Source organism: Cadophora gregata (genome assembly GCF_030347475.1).
Source record: "Cadophora gregata isolate MNR1 chromosome Unknown scaffold_5, whole genome shotgun sequence".
NCBI lineage: Eukaryota > Fungi > Ascomycota > Leotiomycetes > Helotiales > Ploettnerulaceae > Cadophora > Cadophora gregata.
Window position 1 is genome coordinate 43294 of NW_026695928.1, and position 14975 is coordinate 58268.

The following is a 14975-nucleotide window of genomic DNA, read 5'->3' on the forward strand; positions in this document are numbered from 1 at the left end:
TGAGATGTTCAATATAAAAGGGTTGTCACTGTGGATTGGCGCATATTTCTGCCCACACTGCCTTACCTCGGGGTCATGCTTATCTTTTCTAGTAAACATCTTCAAGTTGTCATATGTGGTACGCGATGCAGATGCAGGGTCCTCCCGCGCAATCCAAAGTCGCATTCCCTCGAGTACCACAACCCCCTCTCTCCAAGCAGTGTCACCTTCACATGCCATATCGGTAAATCAAGGCACACAGTATATCTTCACATCCCATCTCATTGCATTGCATTGCATTGCATTCCATTCAGGTTCCATTCCACTGCATCGAGTCAGCTGAGACTCTTTATCTCTGCAGCGCAGTTAGCGGTGAGCGATTGCAAGTTGCACGCCATCCAATGATTGGCTGCGACGCACTCAGATCTCCAAGTCCTTGCTGCACTCCGCATGCCTCGATTCATAATGGCTGCATCCTTTTCCTACAACGTGCATAATCAGCATCATCATGTGCCCGTCGCTTGCGATAAGCAGTCGATGTCATCCAGTTTCGAGGCATTTGTGAGGCTATTCCCACATTCTGTCCCCAGCGGTGAGTGAGAAGGAAGAGGAAACAGGCCTGCAATTACGAATAATTTCCCTTGGTGATCGGCGAGAAGGCCGAGGTTGAGCCAGCCATCGCACCCATATTTATTTCCCGGAGTTTTATTTACTTTGCTAGGGGTCCACGCACATGTTTACGCCGCTTGGTCCAGTTTGCTCTTCCATTGCGATGCCATTTTCTCTCCCCCACTACACCAGCATCAATTCTCGTTGATTGTCCGTAGGCAAGAAGGCCTGGGAGGTATTGGAGGAAGGTCCTATTCGGTCGTTACACAAATATGTTGTCCTCGCTTCTTCGACCCAAGAAAGCACGTCGACGCGTTGAAGAGTCGCCGCTCTTCTCTTCTCCGTACGCTGGACATGCCGCTGCAGATTTTACCGAAGACGATGAGGAGGACGAACATACAGAGGAGGAGGATAATGATGAGGATGATCATGGAGACGAGGAAGAGGAGGGAATGAGTGAGGGAGAAGAAGGCGAGGATGGAGATTCGCATTCGCCTCTTCTGCCAATCTTCTCCGCTGCGCATCTAGGTTGGCAATTTTTATTACTCCATACCGCGAACATCTTTGCCTGCGGTGATGTTACTTTGCTAACCTTTGTATCCTGCAGATGCTCTGCCAGTGTACAATCTCACGCATGCCATTCGAATCATCATCGTCCCCAGAACCGAAACCACATTGACATGGGACCAGCTTCGATCCCCCCAAGTCTCCCAATTCCTCGTCAAGCCGATGCAGCAACAGATACGAACATCCCACTTCTCTCGAGCGACCCTATATGCGTTGATGGCGAACTGTCTACAGTTCCAGAAGGAGAGTCAGGCAAATCCAGGAAATGCGGGCACCAGTCGAACAAGAGCGATGGTGTGCGAGCTGATCGCAATCAAGTTGCTCAAGGAATACAATACTCGAGAGTTGATCGATGCGCTATCATACGACTTCTTCCCGCTACAAGGACTGGCTACACCTGTTTCAATCACATCAGGACCAAATGGAGGGCCAAAGCCGAGACCTGCTGCGGCTAGGATCTCGACTTTGGAGGTAGCTATCAGAGCATCTGCAAAACGGTTTCTGGCACATCCTCTTGTGGTCCAGCAGTTGGAGGCTATATGGGCAGGGACTATTGTTTTCCATTCAGCCGCAGACAATCTTCATCGAACACAGCCTGCAACACCAGTGCCGGATCTGAGACGGGGGGCAGATGGGAATACACCGCTGATCAAGGTATCAGACCAGCAGGGTGGATATGGATCAATGCATTCGCCGAAATCTCCAAACAAGGCAATGCTGCAGCATCAAGAGCAGGCTGTACAATCTAGGAGGACCGTTACTCTCTACGACCCAAGAGATGCTTCACTGTTCAAGCTATCGAGACTAAGAGTTCCTCGATACCGCCAATTCTTCTCCACCTGCTCCTTATTCATCCTACTCTGTCTCTTCGTAGCGGTCCTAGCCCAACGATCCATGGAAATTACCACCCTAGAAGTCGTCTTCTGGTTCTGGAGTGCAGGATTCATGCTCGACGAGGTCGTAGGATTCAACGAACAAGGATTCGGTCTCTACATCATGAGTTTCTGGAATGCCTTTGATCTGGGCATTCTTTTCCTGCTCTCAGTATACTACTGCATGCGTCTGTATGGAGTGCTTCTAGTCGGCGTTGGACGACATCAGTGGAATAGCATGGCGTACGATGTCCTGGCTACGAATGCTATCCTGCTCTTCCCTCGGCTGTTCAGCGTCCTGGATCATTACAGATACTTCTCACAGCTGTTGATTGCATTCCGGCTTATGGCGGTCGATCTCGTTGCAGTGTTCGTCCTGATTCTCATCGCTTGCAGTGGCTTCTTCGTTGCTTTCACGCTGTCCTTTGGTGAAGATGAGTATGATGCTGCTGGTGTAGCGTACAAGATATTCCAGATCTTGATGGGCTTTACTCCTGCTGCTTGGGAAGCCTGGCCGACATACAACCCGCTGGGAAAGGCACTTTTGGTTCTCTTCCTCTTCATCTGTCACTTCTTGGTTGTTACAATTCTGATCACAGTTCTTACCAACTCGTTCATGGCAATTGTTTCGAATGCTGACCAGGAGCATCAATTTGTCTTTGCTGTCAACACGATTAGCATGGTCAAGAACGATGCCCTGTTCTCTTACGTCGGTAAGTCATTCCTCGCGTTGCGTGCTGGCACGATGATTGTCTTCTTGGTGTGGCACGTTTGCTAATCGTCTTTGAAAATAGCTCCAAGTAATATCTTTGCATGGCTTCTAACACCTCTGCGATTCATCATTCCGTTCCGATCATTCATCAAAGCCAACAGAACTGTCATCAAAGCCACCCATTTCCCACTTCTCTTCGCCATCTATGCCTACGAAAGAGTGTTTCTGGCTCGCTCTGTCTTCGAACCCATGGATCTCGTCGAAAACACAAGCCACGGTGGAAAGAGACTTGTTTCCTTCCAAGATGCCAAAATGGCGTTGTTCAGTCCCAGTGTCCGACTTCGGCAGGCTTCCGTGGCTGGTGGGTATCAGAATGACAATGCTCTCGATGAGGTCTTCAGACTTGCTCCTCGACCAGAGACCTTACGAGCTGAGCGTAAGCACTTCGAAGAGCGACAGACGCATAGTGTTGTCAACAACTGGATGGCGGAAGGCGTTGATGCAAGTCCGCCTCAAGAGCAGGATCGCTCGATTGTGGACAGACTTGAGATGAGACGGAAAGCAAGAAAGGCAACTCCTCTAAGACAGCGTGGTATTTCCGGAACCAGATCAGTCGCTAGCGACCCGGCAGAATTCATGTCCAGAGCCGGATTTCATGATTATGGTACTGACACCAGAAATGATGATGCTCAAGAAACTGAAGACGATGGGGATGATGAGTTGAATACTCATGATGGTGAAGAGCTAGAGAAACAGACAACACGATCCAGGAGCCATGGTGCGACGTCATACAAGCCAAACGAGAATGAAGATTATTTCACTTCGGATATTCCAAATCGCATGACCGCACCGGCATTCTCCTCATCCGCTGCTTCCTCTCGGAAACACCTGGCCCCACCCAGAACATCTCCACCTCAACAACGCCGTTCTCACGATCGAACAATGTCAACAGGGACAATTCTCTTCAATCCCATCGAAGGCAGTCAATCCTCCGCCTCACCACCCAAATCTCGACCCCTGACAGCAAAGTACCGCTCCACAACCAACACAGGCACACATACTCCCACTGCTCTCAGCGGCCATCAAACCCCCAAGCCATTCCACAGCGGCCTCCCCAAGACTAAACCCCGCCCCATCCTACCCGGCCGACAAAACTTCCAATCCGTCCCCAACTTCAACTTCAACCTCGACTCTCAACTCACCGGCCCCGGTCCTACAACGCAAACCCGAACCCGACAAATCCGCCACCGTCGCTCCAGTCTCGACATGGGCATGTCAGACATGGGTCTCGACCACAACGCTCCCGGGAATCTCGGCGCAGTTCCCAGCTCTTTCGCTACACAAATGGCGATGGCGACTGGGGGGTTGAAAGCCTTTCAGGGGAGTAGGAGTAAGGAGGCCGAGACGGAGAGGATGATGGGGAGGTTGATGCTGGCGAGGATGAAGACTCTGGAGGAGGGGTTTGCGGAGGTGGTTAGGGAGTTTAGGGGGATGAGGACCGCGGGGAATAGTTCTGTTGAGGGGGAGGGGGGGAGTGTGGGTTTGGGTGGGGGTATGGCTGATTATGGTGGGAGGAGGGAGAAGGGGAAGGGGAAGGGGAGGGAGAGAGAAAAAGAGACTCTCAGGCAGACACAGCCGGAAAAACAGAGGAAGCGAAAGGGTCTCCTGCCCAGATCGACTAGCGAGACGGATTTTGCTACTATGGATAAAGATCGGGGGAGGGGTAGGAGTGGAGAGAGGGGGGAATTACCGCCGCATGGTATTAGTGGAGGTGGAGTTGGAGGTGTTGGAGGGGAGAATCAGCATAGACAGACGCATACACCGGAGAATGAGATTCTGAGGAGGTATGTCTCGAAGGGGAGTTCGTTGTAGAATGGTTTGTTTGGTTGGGAGGGTGGTTGAGTGATTGGGTGTGGTGTGGTGTGTTGTACATGTTCTGCTGCGTTGTGTTATGTTGTGTTGTGCTGTGTTGTGTTGTGTTGCATTGCATTTCCTGGCGTTTTGGTGAGTGAGCGGGCTGGTGCATAGGCTGGAAGTATTTGTTTTTCACCGCATGGCACTTGGGTCTGGATATTTGATTTTGATATTTGTTGTTTGGAAATTTGAGGAATTGGATTTTGGAATTTGGTATTTCGGATTTGATTTTCGGGTATTTGGAATTTGGAATTTGTATGTATGTAGATAATGTTCGGTGGTGTGTCATCTGGTGAGATGAATTTGAGGTTGATTTTGAGTTTGAGCAGACAAGTAAGCAAGCGAATATACCACTCTGCGCCTTGAGGTTTTGATACCTTCACTTCATCTCTACACTACCTGATTGCGAGTAGTATTACTGTCACTTGCTAGAATGAAAGCAGCTGCTTCAACGGAAGCTTCAGTAGACTGTATTTTCTCAATTACGAGTACCAGCATGTGACTCGAGCTGGGTGGTATGATACGACTTGATATCGTAAAAATCTCACGATCGAACAATGTCAACAGGGACAATTCTCTTCAATCCCATCGAAGGCAGTCAATCCCTCTGTATATACCTGCTAGCACTTTACCTCAATTCTATCCCCTGCTCCTTGGACTCGCTCCTCAGACTCACTATCATCGTCAACATCAACGTCGGCACTGGCGGACAAAGAAACTTTGGGGGGCCAAAAGGAGTGTCTCACAAGATATTATTTATTACGACGGAGCAGAGCAGAGCAGGTTAGGGAAAAGCAGAGTATAGCGGAGTAGAGAAAAGTAGAACTGGGCTTAGCGGAGTAGACCGGAGTAAAGCAGAGAAGATCAGAGCGGGAGAAGATTAGAGCAGGGCAAGGAAAAGCAGATTATAGCAGAGTAGACCGGAGTAGAACTGGGCTAAGCGGAGTAGACCGGAGTAAAGCAGAGAGTGGACTAGATGTCTGATGTCGAGGCGGAAGAATGGCAATGGATTACAATGCAAATACAGGTATATTGCCCTGGTCGTGATATTGTGACATTCGTCTGTTTGGGTGGTAAGATGGAAAAGACGATTTTGATAGGTTGTGTGAAGTGTGGGGTGGGACATGTGAAGTGTATTGTTTACTTGAGATTAGTAGGGGATTGTGCGGGAAGAGGGGGAGAGAGGGGGAATGGGAAAGAGAGGGGGAAGGAAGGACTAGGGGTCAAGGGGAGAAAGGGAGAGGGTTGATTGCTTGGTACGATGTATTCGTGTAAATACAGTCCCTTTCAATGTACTTTCGAGGTATTCAGCTCTAGATGTGGTATGCGAGGACTGTTCGCGACTTCCTTTTCATTTGATTCTTGTGGTCTAAAGTATTCCCCGGAGCTTCTCTACATACAACTAATCATTTTGCTTAGGCCTCGAAGGAAAAAAAAAAAAAAAGGCAGCGTCTGTTGCCTTTTGCAAACAACTCCCAACTATTCCGAGACTAACGTTGAAAAGGATTGCATGTTGCAAAGAAACTAATAAAGGGGTGTCTGAAGCATTGAAATTAGAACCGGTATGATTTTACATTTCTTCCGTTGATCTTCTTCTTTTCCCTTTACTCTGCTTTTCGGTCGACCTTATCAGTGGGGGCTATGGTATCATGATATCATGATAGTGATGATCACGATATGTGAATTGCTGTAGTATCTCCTGAGGATACGTTGAATCGAGTTTGAAATTTATCAGGGTCATGATATGGTGGAAATTACAATTGGTAAGATGACTGACGTACCTTCCTCATAGTTAGGCAGTAGAAGGACCGAATGGGAGGCATGTGCTGATTATTGTATAAAAGTTTGAAACGAAGACTAGTGCTTAAGAAGAGAAGTAGAGAGTGAGGAAATAGATACATAATCAAGAGAGAGAAGGGTATGACTTGGAGAGGTAAGTGATTACAGGGACTGTAATCTAGCACCAAATCACCAACTCAAATCCTTAAGTTCAATCAAGCTACCTCAAACACTCCGAAGTTCAACAGAGATGCTGGAAGAAGGACAAGGCCAAGGTAGTGGCCAATTCAAGTGTTTGCGGTAAGTTTAAGTATCAAGGATGCTCGGGAGGTTATCGAGCTTACTTTGGATTTAAAGCTCTACGGCCGAAAGATGGATATCAATGAGGTCAAGATGTTTGCCAAGGCTGTGTAGAGGTTAGGTAGTACACTACCAGAGAGGACTCTACACTTGCTTCTTGCTTCTTGCTTCTTCCAAAGGTTGAGACTATGGATATGATTGGTAGCTCACTACTAGCTGGCTCTTTAGATCGCTGGATCGGGGAATTACACCTGAGACAGACATTGTTTTTCAGACTAGTAGATCGGTGGAGGGATCGGCCGAAGAATAAGCATAAGACACGTGGAAGGCCTGTCCGATTGCTTGGGGATGGAGATCTTGCCTCTGGGGGCATTAGGACTGCGGAGTTTAATGGATATCGGAATGGTAGTCAAACCGGTGTGGCGATGAAGATAAGGATTTTGAAGGTTGACGGACGGCCAACTTTGTTCCATCAACTAGCTTGGCTGTAGTACAGTACGACCAAAAGGTCGTCATTGATGTGGACGGTGAATGATGAAAGCACAGTATTTTTTGGCTTGAAAGATGGCCTTACTAATCCGGCCACAGCAGAAGAGGAATGTTCCGCTTGAAGTTTTCTGTCACATCATTGGATTGAATCTCGATCCGAGGAGATAACGTGATGCCCCTGCGAGCTAGCTATGACACAAATCTACCGGTACCGTACGAGTTTGTCCAGCCAGATTCCCATCTGACCATTGCTTTTGGCACACCACTCACAAGCTGGCAGCTTGCCGTCTCCAAGACTAAAACTGCAGTACCCCTCACTACTCACGCAAGCTTCGAGCTTTCAGGAACTAAAGATTCCGTAAGCTCGCCGCGCTGCACGTGGCCCAGTGAAATGGCATTGTTGGGATTTGACCGGCTGTAAGTTTTCGGTCAGGCACCCGAGCTGGCTTTGGGAAGCGAGCGGACCTGCTGCAGGTTAAGATTCGATAGTTTGGATGGGACGCATGATATCAGATGCTCTTGGTTGAGGCTGAGATGCAGATTTGAGGCTAGGAATGGCTTTAACAAGCATTGCGTTTCTTTTTCTGGCTGGGCCGATCTTATTGGTTGCTTTTTTCGATACTCTTGAATTCTGCCGCCGGGCAGTATTTGTGATGCTCATCGCTACATTGCTTTATTTGATATGGTTCATATATAATGTTTGGCCAACACCAATGTGTTTCATCTCTTTTTCAAAGCGGTGTCCAGGCCCTGAAAAAGCACCTCTCAAGCCATCTTCAATCTATGAATCATCACAACGCCTCGACATTCTGCTTTCTGATATGGCTGTCTCTAGCTCAACAACTACGTCTTCTAACCGCCTGAATTTGGAAATCAGTCAAAGCCATCCAAGCCCTACTGTCCCAAACAATCATGCACCAGGAATACAAACATGCCGGCCGGTCAAAAGCCAGCTCGTGATTGACTTCTGCAACGCGCAGATAGAAACTGCCAGTGGTCTGAGAGCTCTCTGGTACCATGCTCCGCACCCGCCTAGCATGCGGAGAAAAATGTCCAAGTGGTTCCTCGGATCTTAAACCGAGCCTTAGCCAGGCAACGGGAGATATTTCAGGCTACATATGCAGGTCTAAAGTCTTTAACTCTCCGACTAGATCAACCATGATGCACTTGCTGGGAACTCGGTTCTTCTTGACGATACAGAGTTCGAGAAATCAGCCTAGTCGTCCCGTATCTGCAGTTGGAGGCGGGGTGAGGACTCCTAGCGTAGATCTATTCTCCTTGCCAAGGCCCGACCCGCTTTAGTGCTAAGCGATAGTCAACAAACAACTTTGGGTCGAGGGGATGCCAACCACGCTCTGGTTTGGCAAAATAGCCTCGAAGATTGGAGTGTTCGTACTGGCACTTTTGATATACACAGACTATCATTATTAATTGCGGGAGTTGGTCGGGCAATGCTCAAGTGATGTCAATGGAGGGGTTTCGGAGAGCAGAAAGAAGCCATCTCACTCTTACGCGATCGTTTTTCCTTATTGAGCTTGGCATTTCAGCCGCGTTTATCACAAGCTTCGAATCTGAAGCCACTGAGTGTTGTTTTGTTCCGATATGGCCTAGTGGAGTACGCTTCGAGTAACACTGGAGGCTCAGAGAAGGGGAGAGTTTGCCTTATTTTTAACCTTATTCCAATTATCGAGCTGAGTAATCTGATAATGGGGTTCGGTACATTCGAAGCCATCTCAACAACGGAAAAAGCTAGGATACGCCTGTTTCCTCTGTTTTGGAATTTCCTGTTGTAGGCATAGTGATAGCGTTGTCTACATGGAAGGAATTCTCCAATTTTCTCCAATTTTGTCCATTAGTATGCTTTGACTTGGTGAGATGTAATCTGAGATGGCACAGGTGGTCGGACTGCTTAGTTTGCTGCAAGTCTATCAGCTAATGCGTTTCTACGTCGACAACACATACATTTCCACTGTTGGCTCGTTGACATCCTATCCTATCATGTAAAGACCAAAGATAGCTTCGACCTGACAACTTGTTGGTCAAATCATATTGCATATTTGATATGGCTTAATGCATGTTGCGATAAAAAGCAGCCCAAGTACAGCCAAAGCAATGGCCCCTGGAACTAATGCACCACTGAATTGATGCGAGCAAGTTTAGCGTTGAGCTTGCCCATCTCTAAAGATGATATTCGAAAGTCTTAGTCAAAACTACCGGTATGAAAGTTGCTTTTGCATTGGACTGGTCAAAACAAGATTAATTTACTCTCCTTCAAGTATATAAGGGCCTCTTCCTCTCCCACAAGAAGACTTCTTTATCTCCAACAACAGCTTCTGATAATCACATCTCCACACACACAAAGCCCCATCCAACATCATGCAACTCACACACCTCCTCACTGTCGCTCTCTTGGCCATTGGCGCCACTGCTCTGCCCGCTCCGGAGCCCGAGGCCGCCCTCGAAAGCCGCACTCTCGGTCTCCTCAAGTGCATCAAGGGCGGCGGCAAATACGACTGGCACAAGCATACTTGTACCTACCCACAACCGCAGTGCCCATACGGCCAGCAATGGTACGACTACAAGAACAAGTGCGACTATCCTCCATACGACCCACCCAAGTGCTACCAACCCGAGCATGGCTGGTGCTCCAAGAGCAAGTACGAGTACACCTCATACCGTAAGTTGAACCTCTCCGAGTGAGCATATGAGTTTCTGTGGCCATCTACTGACCTGTTGCAGACAAGGACCATGATTGGTGCAAGAATGATGGACACAACAAGGTCTGGTGCTCTAATGACCATGATGCTCCGGAGAAATGCAAGACGCAATACTACTGAGTGGAGTGTTGATGCAAGGAGAAACGGTGGCTGGGCGTGAGTTGGGGGGTTGACACATTGAAGATGGTTGAAGGTCAGGAGATTGTTGTCACGGGTTGCCAGGCAGTAAAATATAATTAATGTTTTTTCTTTTTTTCCATATTCGTACACGATGACCTTCATTCGCCAAAATTTTCAATATCGACCTTGACCTTTTTCCTCAGAACCCGTCTGTTCCGTAGACAATGAGTAACGTTCTAACCTGTTGAATATCGTCACCCTCGCCGTACATTACACCAATCCTTTTTCATCGAGCACTGCATTCTTGACACATCACACGGATAGGTCTATTGTGAGATTCATAAGTCTCCCCCACCCCCCCGATTCTTGAACCTTTATTGTCTTGCGAATAATTTGTGTCTAATAATCATTCCAGATTCGAGGGCAGACTGACAGCCTCGCAAGTGGGATCCCTACATTCCCCCGTGCTTAGTACCTCCTCGTTCCTCTTTCCCAAGCCCACTCTCCACTCAACTTTTCACCACCTTTTAACGTACCTTATATCCAATATGTTTTCCGCACCTCTTGTCTGCAAATGCTGACCTATTCACCGGCTTCTACGTGCGAGTCTGGAGGCATGGCAGGGCAGGTCCAGCTTGCAAGGAGTATTTGTCGTTATCGATATTTTTTCCTGTGTGTCTTGACGAAATCAGCTATATAGAGCGGACGAGAGCCACTATGATTCCTCTACATTTTGACTGCACTTGCTTGCGCAGTTAAATCCCCAGACGGGTGATCCGTCTTTTCAATGTTGTATCCCCGTTTATTATCCTTGGATCTCAGCTGAAGTTGAAGATCACGAAATCCGGTGGTGGATACTGCTGCGACGCCCTAATTGTGGAGAAACTGGTTGGCTTTATTCTTGGACAGAGGGTCTCCCCTTGCGCCGATCACAGCCATTCAATCCTAAGAATACGTTTATCACATCATGTCAAGTTTCGGCGTGTGTTGGTCCTCAACCTTTGATCGTTGACAGTGGCCACAGGTTATTGACAGGCTTGTAGATATCGTTCGCGATGGTTAGTCTTTCATAGAACCCATCTACATCTAGTCCAGATGACATACCGCAATTTTCCCGTCTCTGCAGACTGTTGACACAGTGTCCTGTCGCTGTCGGCGGAGTTTACATTACAAGTGTGCGAGTGGCTTGTGCATTGCTATCTTAGGATCTGCAGGAGTTTTGTGAATTTTGATCAGCTCTCGCTGCCGCTTCCCTACGAATCCGAAATATGGTGATATTGCTACGGTTCTGATCTTCTCGGTGTTCGGATTAAATGGACCAGCAACAGGAGAAAGAGCTGATGGGACGATGATTCGATTGTAGTTGATCCTCCTGGGAAGAACGGGCTTTGCATCGATATCATCTACCATTGCTTCGAAGGACCACTCCTACCATTATCAACAAAGCAAGACATAGTAAGTTCGATAATCTTTCCTCCAAGTTAAGTCTAGTCTCAATTCTCGTGTCAGCGAGCTCAATGCCAGCATCAACTTCGACTATTCAACATTCTCTGACGTTTTCTAACAAATTATGCTCCTCTTTAGCAAGTCTTCGCACTCCCACGCGAGAATGGGCTGTCTAGTCCACGAACAAAGACATCATTATTCCAGATAATAATCTCAATCAAAGCACAACTTATCAAACATTCTGTCAACACGGCATGCTCTCCGAGCATAAACGGTGACTACAGCAGGCAGAGTATCAGGATACAGAGTTGCACTCTGAGAAGCCGCCAGAGACTGTGACCAAGACTGCGACCATTGTCAATGCCACGGCCGGTCCTTTATCTTCTGCTTCTACCGCATATTTTACCGTATCTGGTGGGTCTGTTCGTACCTCACCCCCACCCCCCTCCAAAACTTCCGATGATAAATGGTGGGTGAAGTGGGCCACCTTCGTAATCGACCAACGACTCGTCAAGCTAACCCCGGCTCGTCGTGACCTTTACGGGACGGGCCACATCTCATCCGATTACTACTGTATCTACTCACTACCTGTGTACAACCAGGGTGTATGCGAGATTGATCTGGATACACTAGGTGTACCGCCGTACTTCGGCTGCGTCATGCAAAAATTCTGGAAATTTCTCGACAGGTTCGGCGCATTTTAACTTTTGTGTACCCGCCCGAAGCCACCACGCGTGGTCACAATCACTTCTACTATCTTCCACTAATGGCTGGCGAAACTCGCACGTAATGTTCCTCAATTTACGCGCAACATGGTGGAATACTTGAGATGTTGTCACGTCAACGACAAATTAATGGCCAAGACAGAAACAAGCAAACGGAAGGTGGATCATTAATTGCGAGAAATGACAGACACATGTTCGCTCAAACAAAGTTTCCTTTCTGTCCCTCGGTTATATTGACTTTCAATATGAGTCTGATTACCGAGACTTGAACCAGAGTGTCGTCACGTCCCTTCTAACTTATCCTTATTCTAGCAGTCTGAAACTCATGGTGTTTCACACGACCGAATCTCTAGAGGACAGTAACTACACTCGCCTTCAGCTTTAACTTTCTTCAGAATGAACCTTTCAATGCCCAATTCCAAGATGGGGCCGCTCGTTCTTTTATCCGTCGGAACCTGTATCGATCAACCCTGCACATGCACGTCAACACCGAGACTACGAACTCGCTTGCTCAGCCGATGCCAATGGTGCTCTTCGCTTAGCAGCACCCTTGGCGCAACTCTAACAGATGAAACGTCCTGAACTTGATACCATCTAGAAAAGTCTATGCTGCGACAGCCGCAAAATAAACTTTCCCCAGAGATGAAATCAGACGAATGCGCCAAGCCCCACTGGATCGTCGCTATGCTGAAGCCTCCGAGTCCCGGCAGTGGGCGGCGCCCGCGCGATCCATCCATAATCGACCTCCTAAGGTATTTATCTTCTCCCATCCCCGCGAACCTTTAATCCGATCTTCTTCTTTTCCTCTCCAGAGTTTCAGTTTCAAGTGCATTTGTATTCATCCGTCCCATATCACATTCTTTGTTGTATACATTCTTTTCTTCCCACATATATACATTCATTCATTCATTTGTACAATTTTCCCCTAGGCGGAAACTATTCTTTTCAAAATGGGTTTGACATCCACTTACGCTTCTATCCTGGCGATGGCCTCTATTGCTGCTGCCCAGAACTGCCCTCTTGCGTTCGACGGGCGAGTCCCTGCTGGTAGTGATGCGGCTTTCTTCGATACCGATGCCAGTCCTTTTGGCACCGACTTCGTCAAGGGCGCCAACCTGACATTCGGCCAACTGATCAAGATCCCAGACGTCGGGACCTCGCTTGTGAGTCCTTATTCCCCCATATATATATCTACCCTCACGAAAGGGAACTTTATTCTAACCTGTAAACAGTTCGACGCAGCAGGCAACACAATCGCCTACGAAGTCACCCTCTCCGACCAATCCATCTTCGCCCCCTCCGCCGACAACGTGCAAACCGGTTTCCGCCGCGCCGAACTCCAAATCGACACCAACAACGGTTCCGACGACTCCACCCTCGGCGTCAAGACCCTCCACTTCACCGTCCGAAAAGATAACGCCCGCCCTCTCAACACCTCCCACGAGTACCAGCTCGTGTTCCTCGAGGATGCTAAATTCAGCACTAACCAGTTTGTGTTGAAGACCGGCACGATCGCCGGGCAGCCAGCTGGTCAGGATCCGGATTTGTTGGTCTTGGTGGGGAATGTGAATGCGAACCCAGTGGTGAACTTGTTCAACGCCAGTTTCACGCCCGATACATTCCACAACTTTGGACTTACCTTGGATTTTGACAAGAAGTATGTTTGGCTCTATAACCTGTGTACAACTATTGGGGATTTAGGATACAATACTAACAAGATAAACAGCACAACCACAGTCCTTTACTCCACTGACGACTCCCCCCTCGCAGTCGTCAACGGCCCAGTTACCAACGATATCAGCGGACAAGGCCAATACCATTTTGGTGCTCTCAAGAAGCCCTCTGGTGAAGGCATCAAGGATGTCACCAAGGAGGGATTCCAGCCTGCTGGTATTGACGAGGGCGTTATCTACGCCGGACTCTTTATGGAGGATAGCACTGGAGGCTGTGTGAGCTTGGATGCTGCTGGTGCTGCTGCTGGTGCTGCTGGTGGAAATGCTACTGGTAGCAATGCTGCCGGTGGTGCAACTGGTGGTGATAAAGCGGCTAAGAAGCCTGCTGCTGGGGAGGGCTGCACTTAAACTGGTTGCAGTATCAAGAGGGGGGGGGGTTGTTGGGCTAATGGGAGGGAGGGGTGAGCTTGTAGAAAGAGAAACAGAATGCATAGACTCCTTGTAGCATTAGTTTGGACTCGCCGGCCTGGTAGGAACGTGTGTAAATATTTACAGCATGAAACCTCATTTGCATTATTCTTCTGTCTTAAGAATTTCGAGATGTGAAATTCGATGTGGAAAGATGAAACATGCTCCTTCACACTTGGACAGGTAGGGTCCTAAGGTTTTAACGTGGAAGAAGAAGAAAGTGAAAAAATCAAATCATCGACCGAGAGAGGACCTGGAGCACATCCAAGGACCGCATATGAACCCCTCATGCCGCTAGCCTTTAGTTCATTTCTGGTGCCAGGTCCCTGGAGAGTATTGTAAACAATATGATGGCATCTGACTTTATGTACCCTGTGAAGTTTATCGAGTAACTGAATATCATAACCTTGACAGACTAGCCAGTTTTGACGTGTCTTCTCCTGGGCTTTTACGCGACCCGGAGGTAAGCAGTGAGCATTGTGAGGTTGCAAACGGCGATGGAAGACAAGACTCCTGGTTTTACGTTGATCTATCGTGTGATGTAGTCGGCGTGGTGAATAATATTTATCTTGTTGACAGTACCGGTCACTATTCTGTGTGAGGTT

The 14975-nt window shown here is 48.2% G+C and overlaps 4 protein-coding genes across 4 annotated transcripts; 3 read left to right on the plus strand and 1 right to left on the minus strand.

The window, feature by feature from the left end:
- Positions 1-860: 860 nt before the first annotated feature.
- On the plus strand, positions 861-5667 carry ONS95_010818 (uncharacterized protein; the record flags this gene model as incomplete). Its single annotated transcript, XM_058504401.1, has 3 exons — positions 861-1116; positions 1196-2740; positions 2822-5667. 3 exons carry the CDS (start codon positions 861-863, stop codon positions 4609-4611), a joined length of 3591 nt encoding a protein of 1196 aa, XP_058358957.1. The 3' UTR covers positions 4612-5667.
- Positions 5668-9597: 3930 nt separating this feature from the next.
- Positions 9598-10058, plus strand: ONS95_010819 (uncharacterized protein; the record flags this gene model as incomplete). The annotated part of the gene is made up of 2 exons (XM_058504402.1): positions 9598-9898; positions 9961-10058. 2 exons carry the CDS (start codon positions 9598-9600, stop codon positions 10056-10058), a joined length of 399 nt encoding a protein of 132 aa, XP_058358958.1.
- A 1167-nt stretch (positions 10059-11225) lies between these two features.
- ONS95_010820 (uncharacterized protein) lies at positions 11226-11468 on the minus strand (the record flags this gene model as incomplete). The annotated part of the gene is made up of 1 exon (XM_058504403.1): positions 11226-11468. The coding sequence occupies one exon, from the start codon at positions 11466-11468 to the stop codon at positions 11226-11228; it is 243 nt and encodes an 80-aa protein (XP_058358959.1).
- A 1223-nt stretch (positions 11469-12691) lies between these two features.
- On the plus strand, positions 12692-14333 carry ONS95_010821 (uncharacterized protein). The gene is made up of 3 exons (XM_058504404.1): positions 12692-13392; positions 13462-13886; positions 13956-14333. The coding sequence occupies exons 1-3, from the start codon at positions 13180-13182 to the stop codon at positions 14308-14310; spliced, it is 993 nt and encodes a 330-aa protein (XP_058358960.1). The 5' UTR covers positions 12692-13179; the 3' UTR covers positions 14311-14333.
- The last annotated feature ends 642 nt before the right edge of the window (positions 14334-14975 follow it).

Excerpts from the sequence above, each read along its gene's own strand:
- ONS95_010821 (XM_058504404.1), top strand. The coding sequence starts at position 13,180 with ATGGGTTTGACATCCACTTACGCTTCTATCCTGGCGATGGCCTCTATT. Across the intron at positions 13,393-13,461 it reads CAGACGTCGGGACCTCGCTT|TTCGACGCAGCAGGCAACAC; the intron begins GTGAGTCCTTAT and ends ACCTGTAAACAG. Across the intron at positions 13,887-13,955 it reads ACCTTGGATTTTGACAAGAA|CACAACCACAGTCCTTTACT; the intron begins GTATGTTTGGCT and ends CAAGATAAACAG.